The sequence below is a fragment of the Daucus carota genome, chromosome 7, assembly GCF_001625215.2.
Source record: "Daucus carota subsp. sativus chromosome 7, DH1 v3.0, whole genome shotgun sequence".
Lineage (NCBI taxonomy): Eukaryota > Viridiplantae > Streptophyta > Magnoliopsida > Apiales > Apiaceae > Daucus > Daucus carota.
Genome location: NC_030387.2, coordinates 29,130,672 through 29,147,463, shown reverse-complemented (window position 1 = coordinate 29,147,463; position 16,792 = coordinate 29,130,672). Strand labels below are relative to the sequence as shown.

General features: G+C 34.6%; 2 protein-coding genes across 4 annotated transcripts; one reads left to right on the top strand and one right to left on the bottom strand.

Moving 5' to 3' along the window:
• Positions 1 to 778: 778 nt before the first annotated feature.
• On the bottom strand, positions 779 to 9,675 carry LOC108195519 (putative disease resistance protein RGA3). Of its 3 annotated transcripts, XM_017362483.2 has the most exons (6): positions 7,888 to 9,675; positions 7,739 to 7,796; positions 7,108 to 7,180; positions 5,252 to 5,758; positions 1,396 to 4,862; positions 779 to 1,303 (listed from the first exon to the last, which is right to left on the bottom strand). In XM_017362483.2, the coding sequence occupies exons 5-6, from the start codon at positions 4,611 to 4,613 to the stop codon at positions 1,177 to 1,179; spliced, it is 3,345 nt and encodes a 1,114-aa protein (XP_017217972.2). In that variant the 5' UTR covers positions 4,614 to 4,862; positions 5,252 to 5,758; positions 7,108 to 7,180; positions 7,739 to 7,796; positions 7,888 to 9,675; the 3' UTR covers positions 779 to 1,176. The 3 variants fall into 3 exon arrangements, with proteins under 3 accessions (XP_017217972.2, XP_063937245.1, XP_063937246.1); XM_064081175.1 differs by having other exon boundaries at positions 5,252 to 7,180; XM_064081176.1 differs by having other exon boundaries at positions 1,396 to 4,851; positions 5,252 to 7,180.
• A 5,152-nt stretch (positions 9,676 to 14,827) lies between these two features.
• On the top strand, positions 14,828 to 16,023 carry LOC108195641 (uncharacterized). Its single transcript, XM_064081071.1, has 4 exons — positions 14,828 to 14,908; positions 15,023 to 15,470; positions 15,559 to 15,629; positions 15,717 to 16,023. Exons 2-4 carry the CDS (start codon positions 15,203 to 15,205, stop codon positions 15,996 to 15,998), a joined length of 621 nt encoding a protein of 206 aa, XP_063937141.1. The 5' UTR covers positions 14,828 to 14,908; positions 15,023 to 15,202; the 3' UTR covers positions 15,999 to 16,023.
• The last annotated feature ends 769 nt before the right edge of the window (positions 16,024 to 16,792 follow it).

The following is a 16,792-nucleotide window of genomic DNA, read 5'->3' as shown; positions in this document are numbered from 1 at the left end:
TATACAGTTAATTGGAACGTACCGGCTATACGTAAGCATGACTTCTGCATCTGTTATCGTACAGTTCCAGCTTCCAAGAGCTGCGTCATGAGATTATTAGATCACTGAACTCGAAAACAGAAAGATATGATTGAATAAAAAGAAGTCAGTGTAAAAATGACAGAAAAGCGGAAATATTTTCATCAAACAAACAGGACGATCACAAGCAGTCGCTACAGGTGCTATGTTATTTGAAACAATCTTATAATCTGAAACCCCAATATGTTTGTCGATCCCAGAGTCTGGTCCTATTACAGAGAAAAGAGACTCGAGGATTGAACATATAAAACAAACTCTCTCGTCTCTGCGATTTCCAGAAATTTGTTGCGACTGTAATTTCTCAGTATATCAAAAAAGGAGAATGAGAAATCTCACACTCTAGGTAAAGCAACACAATCGTAAATTGTGAACAGACATAGGAAGAACGTTGATAGTAACCTTAAACTACAATATAGAAATATGAAAGACTATGATTTATAAGAAAACTAACTTAGTCAATGTCAAGGTAGTGAAACCCTTACAATTATTTGCAAGAAAATAGTGTGGAATTTTCTTCTGGAGCATTTATGTCCTATTCTTCTGTGCAAAATTATTTATGCTACAACAATATAGATTACACTATAATTGATTCATGCCACATCCTTAGTATTCTGAAATAATTCTATGATTCCGTAAGATCAATAGACACAGAAAATACGAGTCTCAGTTGGAGTACTGACATAAAGATAATCATACAAGGTTATGTAAACAATACTCGTGACAACGCAGCTCATTTGGCCAAACGAAATTGTCAAAATAGGAACACTACAAAATAGGCTTGATTTCTGCATCAATTATGCCATGAGATGTAAGCATATTAGATCATTAAACCTGACTATTATTTGATCATTGATCCCAGAAGACACAAAAATATAATAAAGAACTATGAGAGAGCATAAATACTTCGAGGCAACAATAGAGTATTTCCCTGAAAAGTAAGATGTACAGCAAGTCACTAAGATGCACTATAGATTATCATTCTCTCTTCCGTGTATCATTCTTTCAGAATTGGCAAATTCCCATGGTTCTCAAACATGGACAAACTCTCCAAATTCTCCGAATTCCAGATAACTAGCTGCGTGAGCAATATAAGGTTTGCTATTGAACTCGGGAGAGCTTTCTCTTCTTCAAGTTTACTACATACAAATCAGTCAAGGCAGGGAAGATGGAGTAGAGTCGATCACCATTCACCAAGCTACTGCTAGTCTGGCACCCCGGACGATTCCTGATTTAACAAAATCAGATATATCAATTAAATAGTACAAACAGAGATTAATTTCGAGGGAGAATAGATAAATTTTTACATGCAAAGCTTACCAAATTATTGTTGGAACGTATTGAATTTTGAACCATTCTGGCCCTTGACCCTTACGGCATCTTTGTCTCAGAACAGGACACCCAACTATATACAGTAATTGAAGGGTATGTGATTCTTCAAATGCAGGCAAACTCTCCAAATTATAACAATCCTCAATTCTTAATCTCCGGAGAGATGGAAGCTTCGCTATTGAATCCGGAAGAGCTTTCACTCCTTTGAAATATTGTAAAGTCAAGTCAGTCAACGCAGGATAGGCGTTGAACGGGAGTTGCTCAAAGAGCGCTAATGACTTATCCTCTTCCCACCCATACAGTCTTAGCTGAATTAGGTTAGAAGAAGAAGAAGAAGAAGAGAATGGCCACCGAATATAATCCAATTCTGACAAGGGACCCAATCTCAGATATTTAAGCCTGGAACTCTGAATTTGGGCAAATATCCCATCTAGAAGAGAGGGGGGTAGTTTCCGAATCCCAATAGATGTGAGACCAGCTGACCCTTCAACCAAATTTATACTACTTAGATGCGGGCAATCATCGATCTTTAAGTATTCAAGGGAGCTACCAAGGGTCAAACATTTTAAGCCCTGGCAATGAATTAGATCTAATTCGGTCAAAGACAAAGAATCGTTAATCAGGGATTCTATGATCGAAAACGAAGATGAGTCTCCTCCTCCGTCACCCATACTCGTAAGCGGTAGAGAGGTTAGTGAGCTAACATCTCTGCTCATAGTTCCCAACATTTCACTGAACGAATCATAAATTTTCAACTTCTTCAAGGACGGAAAATAACTTTTCTGGATATTTCTCAACCTTGGACAACCCAGAATTTCCAACCTCTCAAGTTTAGGAAATTCACTTTGAGAACAACTGCTTATAACTGCTGCTTCCCATTCTTCTAGATTTGGCAAATAATGAAAGTGGAGTTGTTTCAATGACGGAAAACAACAAGGCAGTATCTTTCTCAACCTTCGACAATTAGCAATTTTCAACCTCTCAAGTTGAGGAAATACACTTTGGCCACCCCAAAAAGCATCTCCCACAACCCTAACATTTCCCATCCCATCAATCCTTATCTCCCTCAATTTGGGAAGTTGACCAAGTGGTGGAAGTACTTCACATCGGTTGCAGTATATCAATGTGATTTTCACCAAGTTCAGCATCATTGTAATCCAAGATGCAAACTTCTTTCCTTCAAAACCGACAATCGTTAATGTTTTCAGATTTGGATGAGGTTCCAATCCTTCCATCACATCCTGGTCGTTGTATTCTCTGTCTTTCATTTTGCCTTCCTTACCAACTTCAGTATATCTCCAGTTCAAATGTAAAGACTGAATTCTGGACTTCTCACAAAGCTTTGCTTTTCTTGCTTCTTCAATATTTGCCACCTCGTAAAGGCCATAGAGTGTAACCTCACCTCTAAGATTTTTCAACCCTCCCAGTTGTCCAAGAAGACAGTTTTGATCTTTACTCACAACAAAGAAAGGAAGGGTTTGCAGACTCGTCAACCTTTCTATCCCATTAAACTTGCACTTTTTACAAAGTATGTAAGTAATGTACAAATGTCTCAGATTAATCAAGTTGCTAAACCTTTTTGGAAACTCATCTAAGTTCCAAACTCTCAGTGTCTGCAAGTTGTACAGTTCTGTGATGTCAGTAGGCAATCTAGAGTGGCAGCGTGAAATATCGAGATGTTTAAGATATTTCATCTTGCGCAGCGAAAATGGCAACTCCTGGGCAACCTGATTATCATCCGCATTTAACACCAGAACAGTCAGGTGTGTGAGATAAGGTAACACATGAAGAAGGATATCTGCCCCTGCATATAATACTTGTACTCTCTCAAAGGCTCTCTTCAGAATTGTTGGTTTGATATTTGAAACCCTGTTATCAAGCCTCATGTATACAGCCTTGCAATCATGACTCAGCTCTTCACCTGCCTTCACAGATACCGAGTGATGTTTAGATACTTCTAGTGCAAGATCATGCACTAGATCATGCATCTTGCATCTGATGATGTTCCCACATTCATCCTTTTCTTCGTCTTGTAACAAAGAATTTCCCAACAGAATTTTGAAGTATTTGCTGCCAATATCTTCCGTCAGTGCAATACTTCTTCTTGGGGGCAGGAGGAACCCTAATGCCAACCATATCTGTATCAGTTCATCCTTATAGATGAATGAATTCTTTGGCATAATAGAGCAATATGCAAAACATCGTTTCAATGACAAAGAAGGTAAATTATCATACGATAACTTCAAGGAAGGCAATACACTTTTTGATTCCCATGTTTCACTGCATTGGATCTCCAACCATTCTTGCTCAGACTTTTTCGAGTATAATAACCCAGCCAATGCCTTTATTGCCAGAGGTAGGCCACCACACCTTTTCACCATGCTTCTCCCGAAGGTCGCAAATGCCTCAGTCTCTAAAAATCCTCCATCTGAAAATGCTATTTTCTTGAACAGTTCATAACTTTCATCCTCTGTTAATATTTCCAGCCAATAAGACACACAACTTCTCATGGCATCAATGACCTCTTGTTTACGGGTGGTAACCAGAATACAGCTTCCTTTGTCACCACCAATTTCAAGCAAAGAATTTCTCAGGTTATCCCACTTCACCGATTCTTCATTCCAGACATCATCAAGTATGAGCAGAAACTTTTTTCCCTTTAGACTCTCCTGAAGCTTACGGGTAAGTGCTTGTGGATTTGTCAACCCCAAGTTGGTTAAAGTAAGTGATTCTACCATCTGATTTAAAATCTTAATGAAGTCAAAGTCATCTGATACAGTAATCCACATCCTCTGATCCGGGAACCTGGTAATGACATGATCACTATTGAAAACCATACGAGCAAGAGTTGTCTTGCCTTGACCTCCCATTCCCGCTACAACAAGGACTTGTAAATCCTCTTCATGTTTTTTGCACACTGTTTGAACTAGGTACGATACATCTTCATCTCGTCCAACTATTATTGACTTGTCTTCATAGGAAGGGGTGCTGCGGATGTCTCCATCTTGCACCGTTGACCCTAAATAAGCCACAGGCTGTAGTCCCAGATCTACCGCCATTTTGAAAATTTTATCAAAGGAAGCTTGAATGGACTTGATTTTATGAGCTACCTTGAGACGATACAATAAGGTGTTCTTGGAAGGAGCAAAGAAATCCAGTTCATATGACTTCATATGCAAGTTCATCCATAAATACATTAGCAACATTAGCAACAGCTTCAAGCTTGTCAAACCAGTTCTTGGCAGTAGACATGATTAACTTCTTGTTATGAGCATCGTACAAGAGAGCCCCCACTGATTCCATGCGCTCGTAAAGTGTGTCGAGATCTTCATGAAAATTCCAGGCCTGGACAACTTCTTCTGCTGCAAGTGAAACAACCTTGCCCAGCAATCCGCCAGCCAAATCAGCTACAATAGCCTCGCCCATCTTTTCTTGTATTGATCACTGGTATAATTCTTGAGATATATTTGGTGAGATGATAAAAATGTAATATGGGCTATAACAGTTTCTAAATCAAGTGGTACTATAGATTAGTTGCTGAATCAATCCTTGTTTTCCATTTTAATATTGGCTACTTGATGCAGTGTGCGGAGAATTTTGATTGATTTGTTTGACTTTATTTATTTATTTATTCATTCATGTGTATACTCCAGAGACTTTGCCTTATTTATTGCAGCAAACATATGATCAGATCTGGACTGGCAAACACGTTGTAACTGAGCCCAGCACATGGATTCAATAAATTAAGAGAAAATGCCAAATTAAATAGTGAATACATGCTAACTACTTCTCTTGGTATGCTCCATGAACAATTCAAAAGTATATACAGTCAATTAGAACATACCGGCTATCCGTAAGCATGACTTCTGCATCGGTCATCCTACAGTTCCAACTTCCAAGAGTTGCACCATGAGATTATTTGGTCACTGAACTCGAAACTTTTAACATTTAATTGCTTCAGATATAGATAAGGTTTTAATCCCTCCCTTTCACCATCATCGTTATATTCTATGTCTCCCCTTTCTTCTTTGTTCCTCCAGCTTAACAGTAAGCACTGAATATAAGACTTCTCATAAAGTTTTGCCTTGTTTGCTTCTTCTGTATTTGCAACATCACTAAGGCCATAAATATTAAGGAAACCTCTGAGATTGTTCGATCCTTCCAAAGAACATGACAATATTGATGTCTACTCACAACAAAGCAAGGCAGCGTTTGCAGCCTAGTCAACCTCTCTCTATCCCTTTATTTAGGGATGGCGTCGCTCTGCATTTGAAGTTGCAGTAGCTTGCCTTGTACATTACCCTGATCCCTCCTCCCAAATAGTGTCAAAAACTCTGAAAGCAACATTTCCCTAACAACTACACTTGTGTCATATTTTACTTCCAAAATCCAAATCAGATATAAATAAATGACCTAAAGCTTTTACAATTATACGTGCCAAATATTTTATGAGTGTTTTTTTTTAATATTTGGACTCAATCAATACAGAAATCGATATTAATGATACCAGTATCTCTAATATTAATGATCTACTTTTCTTTTTTAGGATGATAGTTGAAGTTGAACTGAGAGAGGCTGGCATTCAAACAACTTATTTTAATATTATGTTACTCATCTTCTGCTTTCTCGTGTTTTAGCCTATGTTACTCCGACACTTCATTTTTCTTCGAGTACCCGTGTCGGACACTCAACACTCGGACATGGGTATTGACACTCAGACACTTATTTTAGGCCAAAAACGTGTAAAATTTTCAAAATATTGCCGAGTCCGACACTCGGACACGTATCCATGTTGGACACTTTTAGCCGAGTCCGGGTAACATAGGTTTTAGCACATGTAGCTCTTTTATAATGCATCTATATTGCCATAGTCTTCTTCTATTTCTTGATATAATTAACCTAATAACTAGTACATCAAACAAATAAACAAGAACACAAAAATGTATCAAGTGTGCTTAGATGATATCACCATTTCTGTTTCTGAGCATTCGAAGCTGAAATCTCAAGCAAAACTATCTTCAAGCAAATAAGTTATACACTATTCACACGCTCCACAAGCACCAACAACACAAAAGAAAAGAAAGATATGAGGATATTTCCAACTGGCGAAATTGGGACTAAAGCAAAATGGAATTTTGGCTTTGACAAGCACGGACAACAATAATATAAGGAAATAACATGGCAAAATAAAAGATATGAGGAAATTTCTTATTAGACCAAATGCAATATATGGGACTGATTTATTAATTTAGTCCCACAAGTAAGTCTTGTTTAATTGTATGTTATTTTTATAATAGGAAGGGCATGGACAAAAATACCTAAATTTTAATTGAAAAAATACTTAAATATCAATATCCTGAAACACAGGGGCTATATTCTTTCATACAACAGATTGTAAGCATATTAATTTAGCCAGAAACAAGGAGATAGAAGAACAAATGGTGAAATGGAGCAGGCCTATGGTGTCTACACATTTCACCGGAAACTTATATTCATGATTAATATTAAGATAATGTGCAAATGCAAATTTACTATGACCAGTAAAGCCAAATAACTCAATAAGTCAATAACAACATATTCAAAATTTAAATCAGTCCCTCAAGCTTCTGGCAACAATAGCAATGAAAATTTGAAATGATATTACAGTTGATAGACTTGGCACAAAAAAAAAAAAAAAAAAAAAAACAGGAAAGAAAATACCGTAGCTAGTGAACACTGAACATGTAAGCACCTAGCAGCAACAATGCATAATTCAGTCAGCATCCATAGATACCTGCAAAATAGCAGTATCAGACAGAAATACATAATAGTGAAACAACCCTAAAGACTGACAACTGAACAATACTTGTAAAATTTTGATTATTTGTATATATTCAATTTTTATACTAAGATTTGATTTATTATCTTTTAACAATGATATTAACTTAAATATTGTATTGGTGAGAAATCACTTTTTTTACGATGTGCTATGTTGTTAATGATATGTTCATTGTGTTTTTTTTTTGTATGTCCAGACAATCTTGATGTTGGGAACTCAAAGCAACACAGGGCAACTAGTTACAGTCACTGTTCTCTAAATCCCGACAGTTGGTCAAATAATATAGAAACAGATGCACGTGTTAAAGAGATAAAACACACTCTCTATGCTATTTGATTTGATGCAACTATAAACCGGGGGTAAGAGCAAAGATAAGAATTGGCACACAAAACGATGTCAAGTGTAAACATCTTTGTAGTTTGAACAAAAAAATAAGATCAAGAGAAGAAAGAATGAATACTACAAGTAGTGTCTAAGATTACTCAATACATTTCATATGTGTTATGTACTTACAATAATATCAGTTGTATTTCTAGATTGTTGAACTGTTCACGCCAACTTCTTTCATTCCCTGAAACAAAAAAATTCAAATAATACATTAGTAAGACTTTAAGATAGTAAAATTATAGAGGGAAGGGATAAATTAGAGATGCAAAACTTACCATTTTATAATTGGAATATGCTTAATCTTGAACCATTCTGGTCCACTGTCCTTCATGCATCTCTCTCTCAAGCTTGGACAACGAATTATCTTCAGTAGTTGAAGCCTATGCGATTCTTCAAACTTGGGCAAACAATCCAAATTATTGCAATCCAAAATTATTAATTTCTCGAGGAATAGAAGTCTGGATATTAAATCAGGGAGATCTTTCACTTGTTTGAAATTATTTATAATCAATTCCTTCAATCGAGGGAAGGTGGACTGAAGTTGCTCAAAGAGCGGTCTTGACTTTACCTTATCCCATCCAAACAATTCCAGTGAATCTAGGTTGGGAAATGAATTTGAAGAAGAAGAGAATGGCCATGGAAATTCATCTATGTTCCCCAAGAAGGGGCCTAATTTCAATCTTTCAAGTGTGGAACTCTGGATTTGGGCAGATACCGTATTTAAAAGAGAGGAGGAGCATTTTCTGACTGAAAGAGATTTGAGACCAGCTGATCCTTCATCATCTAGTTTAATGCTCATTAAATTAGGGCAATCATAAACCCATAACCGTTCAAGAGAGACACCAACAGTTAGTCGTTGCACACTCTTGCATTCAATTAGTTCTAATGTGCTCAAAGACAGCGAATTGCTTCTTAGCAGCACGTTAATTATAGATTCCATGTCTGAAGAATAATAAGAAGAAGAAGTAGAACGACATGATTTACCTCCTCCCAGCTTTAAAGTGGTGAGTGAGCTAGCATTTTTGCTGATAGTTTCTAGTATCATGGTGCTCTCCATATTTCCAATGATAACTTCCTTCAAGGCTCTGCAACAACTATCCGGGATCTTTCTCAACCTCAGACAGTTCTTGATTTCCAAACTCTCAATTCTAGAAAGTGGTGGAAGTACTTCACACCTGTTGCAGTCTTTCAAGGTGATTTTGACCAAATTGTTCATCTTTGTAATCCATGATGCAAGATTCTTCCCCATAAAGCCTTCAACAGTCAATTCTTTTAAATTTGGGTGAGCTTCCAATCCGTTCATCACATCCTCATCTTTATATTCTCCATCTCCCCTTTCATCTTCATTGTTCTCCCAGCTTAACACTAAATGCCGAATATTAGACTTCACATAAAGGTTTGCCCGCCTTGCCTCTTCAATATTTGACACATTTCTGCGCACATGGACAGTTAAAATCTCTGCATGACTTCCGCTTTTTGTCTGGAGTAGGTATGAATTTAAATGGTCTGCAGGCAGAAGTTGTCGCCATGGATCTTCTCTCGCCTGTCTGAACATTCTTTCAAAGGAAGCTTTACAAAAATCCCAAGCTGCTGGGGCTGCATAGTCGAATGCACGTGTAGCAAACTCTCTAACAAATTGATCTGTGAAACCCAGTACCAGAGGTGCTACCAGAGCTCCCACCAGAGCTGCTACCAGAGCTGCAACTAGAGCTGCTAGATAATACAGAGCTGCAACCAGAGCTGCTACCAGAGCTGCAACCAGAGCTACTAAATAATCCATGTTTCCGAGGTATCTTGATTGCTGGAGAGAGGTGAAAATGTAATGAAATTTCGTCTTATAAGGAATTCGTCACATGGATAATTTATTCAAGAATTTTGTAAAATACTCTGCTCGATACATATTGCAGTTGCTCAGAAGTCTGGACCATAAAGAAACTTAAATCCGCAAATAATACAAAAATCATTGATCATCTAGCCTCTGTGATTTCTCATGATTAAATTTAAAACTTTATATAGTTTTGACTATATATGTTTTGAATCTATTATTCATTTATAAAATAAGACATGCTGATTTCTTTTACTAAAAGGCAACAAGTCTTTGAACGAATATTGTTGGTTAGATTTGGACTCAATTGACATGAACATCAAATATTCATGATTCATAATTACCTTTCACACTGTAATGGTGATAGGTTAGATATCACACTCATGGATCTTAATATATCATATCAAATTTGTTCTTTTCTTTCGTGGAATTACTGAAGGCATAGATGCTTCAGCAAGTGCATGTACAATTTCATGTGGAACTTAAAAAAAAAACAGAAAAATATAATTCTAAAACACTTACATATTTATATACTAAAAATATGAGAAAATTACTCAGACAAAGAAAAGAAGATCCAAGGAAATCACCAATTGAATAATTTAATGAAATTGCTGACTTATACAACACACACTCGATAAATTAAGAGAAGGTGCTGATTTAAAACTGCAATTGATTTTCCCTTCACTTTCCTAAACAGTTGGCTGTCCATAGCATCATCCATAAAAGAGGAAGCTGCGGTGCTTATTTCCTACTCCTATGTTTTTACTTTCAGCCCCTTTAGTAAACTAATAACCCTGCCTTCATAAATCATGGCAGGACATACAAATATCAGCATAAAGGAACACCCTTCATGACAGAACATACGAATATCAGTTGAAATATTATTGATACAATCATACCATACATCAGTTTTTTAGCAAAGTCCCAGAACACCTTACGCAATTGCACCATGCAATAATTAGATCACACATATGTACATTAAATCAAGATTTTTGTTACTGTTATAACAACAACAGAGTCAGTAAGATGTGTTGTGCTATACTGCTATTTATGATATATTCTCGAAACAATCTTAGAATTTGAATCTTAAAGCTATACAGTTCATCTAGTTACAGTCACTGGTCTTTCAATCCCAGGGATAGGTCTGGTTATGGAAAACAGATGGACAGATTAGACAAATATAATAATGTCCGTAAGGTTTCTAATAATTTGATGCAACCATAAATTGTGGATAGTAGCTCAGATGAGAATATCCTACACACAAACATAGATAACATTACCAACTCCTACTTCAAGCAATTTGGCATGCAACACAATTGTAGTGTATGTATAGGCATTACGAACACAAGAATACGATCAAAAGTAACCTTAAATCACAATTGAGAAGGCTAAAGGAGTATATATGATCACATTTTAAACGAACATTTAAATTAGTAACAAGAAAGAGGTGATATATGAACTAATGATGTACCTTTACTGTTTTAACCATGGATCCCAAATAGAGTCTATAATCACCAACACTTGACAGTACATCATCCCTCTAATGTTTATGTGATAGTAGTAACTTGGAAACATACTGGATATCGCAAGTTGTACACTGAAGATTATTAAAGCAGTAATATCTAATCAGGTAGTCAATAAAACAAGTCGGTCATACAGGGAATGTGTTGAATCTTGAACCATTCTGGTCCCCTCTCCGTCCTACATCTTTCTGAAAGAATTCGACGATCCAGTATTTCCAGCCACCGAAGGCTATGGGACTCGTCAAACATGGGCAAAATCTCCAAATTTTCACAGCATGAAACTTTTAACTTGGTGAGAGATGGAAGGTTTGCTATTGAATCCGGGAGTCGAAACCCCCATATTTCTAATTCAGTCAAGGCAGGGAAGGTTATGGAGGAGGACAGCGGATCATCAAGCTGTATCAACTTCACATTTTCCCGCCCAATTAATTGAAGCTCAATTAGGTTTTCAGATAAAAATATAGAATCTGAGGAGAAGAATGGCCATATAAATACATCTAAACCAATTCCTCCCTCAAGGGACCAAAAATTAATTCTACAAGTGGTCTCATAATCTGACAAAATTCCCGGGAAATCGCCGTGATGAATTGAAACCAAATTTTCAACTCTTTCGTTGAGAAAACAACTATCCGGTTCTTTCTATAACTTGGACAGTTACAGATTTCCACCCTCTCAAATCCAGGAAATAGTACACTTTGGTCGTTACCCCCGTGCCGAAGAACAATGTACCCTGATTTCAGCAGCCTGGATTTTGCAAAGAGTAAAATGCAAAGTGTGTACCTACATTTACACACTTATGCACTTTGTGTACTTCTGCTTTCGAATCTAGCGGAGTGTGTACCTCAAGTTTCAAGATTCTAGCATTACGTGTACTTCCGTTAAAAATCAGTTAACACCGTTAGTGTTGCAGGGGCAGCAGTGGTAGTTGTGAGTTGTGACTAAAAGTTTGTGTGCATGTACTGCATCTACTCTTGTTCTTGTTACCAAGCAGTTGTGGATCCAAACACATAATTGTGTACAGAAAATTTGTACATAATGATGTGGTGGGTTTTGATTGGGGTGGTTGGTGTAAATGCAGGGAGCCATCCAATTAAAATCGACCAAATGCCATTATGTACATGTTTTTGTACACAATTATGTGCACCAAGCATTTTCCCTTTCTTAATCATATGGGCTCCTTTTCCTTTTCTAGTGGAGTGTAGTACTCCCTGATTTATTTACGTTTTTTAATATTATTTGACATGATTTTAATATGTTTTTTTTGATATAATTTTTTTAAAAAAATTTTCTTTATAAATATGAAATTTTTATTCAAATTCTTTATAAATAATTTAACAATATATATATTTTATTGGAGTCTTAAAATGTGTATCGAGTCCCGGCCTAGGGGATAGAGAGACTCTCTCCTCCCTATGAGATGTATATATTGAAAGACTTAGACACGACACGGATTTTAATGCTACTAAAAAATATTTAATTTATTAATAATATATAAATTTTTATTTAAGAAAAAAAGATTTAAAAATGAGTTGTAGAACTATATTTCATAGGCATTAAAGTACGTGCCAAGTAGTAATTAAAAAAGTATAAACATAAACGGGACAGATGGAGTACATTATATTAAAACAAAACAGTAAAATGTTTCATATATATTGCAAAGAATTTTTAGACAATATTGATTTTTTTAATGTTCTGAAAATAAAAAATTCAAGCAAATAATATAAATTTTATATAATATTAATATTTAATTTTAACAGTTATTCTTTTTAATTCTGACATTTTTGTGTTTTTACATGCAAGCATAATTTAAAAACTGATTTATTATAATATTGTTGTTTTTCAATTTAGTAAAAATATGTTTGTATCAAGAAATTTATTTATTTTTGTTTTAAAATCAAAAATTTTAATTAGATATTCTATTTTGATTGTTTATCATTTTCTTTTATAATCTTGGCACAATAATTTTAAAGATATACTACACAAAACAAGGTATATACTATATTCAGATTAAATTGGTGTATATTTTTATTCTTTGGAAAATACAAAGTTTAAAAATAAGATATAGTCTAGATATAAAAATCAATATAAATAATAAAAAGCAATTTAATATAATAATAAACATCTTTTACCGTTTGCAGAGTTACGAAGCTCTCCGGAAGTCCTATGCTTCTGCTTGTTTGCTATGGTTAACTAAATATATGTTTTGCCGCCGATGTAGTGAGATAAGAGGCTGAAAATACAAGACTATCCCTCCTTCTACTTGTGTTCTTAACGGTGTTAAATACAGTATTTACTAACGGAAATACACATTTTGTTAGAATCTTTTTTTTTTTTTTTCTGCTAAATCATTTTGCTAGAATCTTGTTAGTACAAGTACACATCTTGCAAGATATTAAAATCGAGGTACACAAAGTGCACGAGGTGGAAACTTGAGGTACACAGTGTGCCTTTTACTCTTTTGCAAAACAATAATGATGTACTCTCTCGGTCTCGGTCCCTCTTATCTACTACTCCCTCCGTCTCAATTTATAGATCCATTTTGTGAGAAAAATTGTCGCAAAATATTTGTCCCTCTCTTCTTTCAATACAAATTTATCTACATATTAATTGTGATTTTTTTGAAACTCAACATTATTCTCATTTCTCAATGCACTAAATCCCTATATTTATTGTGATTTTTTTGAAACTCAACTATATTCTCACTTATCAATACACTAATTAATAATTCATGAGATAAGATTCTATGTAACCAATTTTTTTCTTAATATGTGTGTTTATTCCAAAATGGACCTATAAATTGAGACGGAGGGAGTAATTTTTTATTAAACATTACGAATTATTTATTTATTAATTTTAAGATCTAAAATTTGTATATTAAATTAGAAAACTTTTTATTAATATAATTTTGTTATATTTTCAACTATATGATATAAATTTTAGTTTAATTATAATAAATCTGACTAATCAAACATCAAAATGGACATGTAAATTGGGATAGAGGAATTAGTACGGAATGTGTCCGTGTAATACATAATCAGCGAAATAAATATATAAATACAAGTAGAGATTAGATATATATATATATATTTTAGTATAATTAACTACAACCGTTTCATTATTATTTTGATATAATTAATTAAAATGAGAGTCTTTTTAAAAATGTTGTCATTCTTTCCCGGTCTAACATTTGGGAATACTTTTGGAATAAGTTTGAGAAAAAGTCCTATAAGTCACTGTTTTAGATCAAATGGATCTCAATATCATTTTCTGAAAAAATGTTCCTAAATGTCACTTCAAAATACGACTTGAAGTGGTGTTTTGATTTTTCAGAGTAAAACACGATTTAAAGTTGCATTTTTAGTTTGAAACACAGCTTGAACTTGCGTTTTGAACTGAAACACGACTTCAAGTTGCGTTTTCAACAAAAACACGACTTCAAATTGCAATATTTCAACAAAAACACAACTTCAAAGTGGTCTAATGTACATGTCAACTCTATACACATGTCAACTCTATGGTGCTATGCAATATTCTTCCCCCAACATTTTTTAATGTGACGGTTGTATGTATACATATATTTTAATGTTATGATTTATGAAATTATTTTGTAATAATAAATTTGTTTTAAAATGTCATTTCAAAATATAGGTGGGAATGTTAATTTATTTTATGAAATTCATAAAATGAAATACCACCAGAATGTTATAAATCCTTATTTCTTAGTCCCAAATAAATTAATCATTTTATTATGGATTAATACTCAGGCCCAAATTGATGATGCTTAGGCCCAACTAAGTCTAACGGGTTGTCATTTTTTGTCATGGGCTTCTAATTGAGATAGATATTGTCTCTTCTAAACAGCCTATTGCAGACTCCAGATTCCCGGACATAAGCGCACGCGTGGATTTGTAGTTCAACTGCAGATTCTTATCTCTGTAGAACGATGAGGTTTGTATCTCTGAAATTCTCCGAAATATCCTCATAAGCTTGCTGTTCATGTGTTGATTTCATGTAATTTTTTATCTTTGATTCTTAGTCTAAAACATCTTTAATTTTTTCCAGATCTATGGAATCTACCGGTATTGTAGCTGATAAGTTCTGCATTCTACTTACTTTTGAAGACACTAAGTCCAACAAACTGCTTTGAATATGTCTATGTTTTTATGCTTTTGGTTCTATATATGGTTTACATGTTTCTGAAAAATTTCAATTTAATTTATACAGAAATTTCCTGCAAATTTTATGCTGAAATACAGTTCTTTATTGGATGATTCGATGGAAATTAAACTACGGAATGGTTATATTCAACCTGTTCAAGTTGATAAATCTAAGTGTCAAATGAAAGGTGTTAAATGGTTTTTCAATACTCTGGAGCTCAAAGGGGGCGAGTTGCTTGTTTTTGAGTACTTTGGCCGCTCTAGAATCAATCTTTATATAATTGGTAGCAATGGTACAGAGATACGTTACCCAGACAGAGTACATATTTTACAGCGATGTTCCCCGGGAATAGGTTGTTGGAGAAAATTATTTATTCAGTAATTTGGTTTTTGTTATGTTTAGAAGTATTTTGGTTTTTATTTTCATTCATAATTATGTAGTTACCCTTGCTGATGGTGGCTGGAGGTTTGTCACAACTCGTAGTGATTTGGATGCTGTTATTGGTTACATTGTAAGTTCTGTGGATGTGTTACAGTTTTATTACATTGTAAGTTTTTTGGATGCATTAAATTAAATTTTTCAGTATTGCTACTTGTAGGATCCTCCCGCTGCCTTCATTGATCGATGTGGTTTTGCATTGCCGAAGCGTATTATATACCTTCTGAGTAATGGAAAGAAATTTGTTGGGTCATATGATTCTGAGGCCTGTCGGTTTTCTGGTTTGAAATCTATGTTTGATATAGTAGGTTTAGATGTTATCCATGGTGTGCGTACCTTTTTGTTTACTTATGATGGAACCGAAAGGATTGTTATATCTGCATTTGATTCGCAATATAATGAGATTGTGTTCCAAGGAACACCACTTTGTATGGGTAAATAATCTCATTACGTTAAATATTTAGTACCTGTGGTTTATAAAAAGTAACTATATGTGTTGGAACTGAATTTCTTGATTATTCTGTGTAGATGCCAATGGTAATTATCCTCTGGTAGGGAATTATTTCCACCCTCTCAAATCTAGGAAATAGTACACTTTGGTCGTTACCCCCGTGCCGAAGAACAATGTACCATGGATTTCAGCAGCCTGGATTTGCAAAACAATAATAATGTACTCTCTCGGTCCCTCTTATCCGCTGATTAAACGTTACTCCATCTGCCCCATTTAATTGTATACGTTTCTTTTCAACTGTTCGACACGCATTTCAATGCTCTTATAAAATATAGTTCCGTAACTTATTTCTGAGATTTTCTTTTTCTGAATAAAAATATAACATCCAAACTTTAATTCAGAAAAAAAAAATTATAAAAATAAATCACACAACTACACTTTACAGGAGTATTAAAGTTCGTGCCTTGTCCCCGTCCCCCAATGTATACAATTTAGGGGGACGGAGGGAGTACGAATTATCTATTCATTATTTTTAAGATCTAAAATTTGTATATTAAACTAGATAACTTTTTATTAATATAATTTTGTTATATTTTCAACTATATGATATAAATTTCAGTTTAATTATAATAAATTTGACTAATCAAATATCAGAGTGGACATGTAAATTGGAATATAAGGATTAGTACGGAATGTGTCTGTGTAATACATAATCAACAAAATAAATATATAAATACAAGTAGAGATTAGATATATATTTTTCAGTATAATTAACTGCAACCGTT

Bases quoted from the DNA above. Each gene is read 5' to 3' on its own strand.
- LOC108195519 (XM_064081175.1), bottom strand. From the start codon at position 4,613: ATGTTGCTAATGTATTTATGGATGAACTTGCATATGAAGTCATATGAA. The intron at 1,304-1,395 runs GTAAGCTTTGCA...TTGTTAAATCAG, and splicing joins TACGTTCCAACAATAATTTG to GAATCGTCCGGGGTGCCAGA.
- LOC108195641 (XM_064081071.1), top strand. From the start codon at position 15,203: ATGCTGAAATACAGTTCTTTATTGGATGATTCGATGGAAATTAAACTA. The intron at 15,471-15,558 runs GTTGTTGGAGAA...ATAATTATGTAG, and splicing joins GCGATGTTCCCCGGGAATAG to TTACCCTTGCTGATGGTGGC. The intron at 15,630-15,716 runs GTAAGTTCTGTG...TGCTACTTGTAG, and splicing joins ATGCTGTTATTGGTTACATT to GATCCTCCCGCTGCCTTCAT.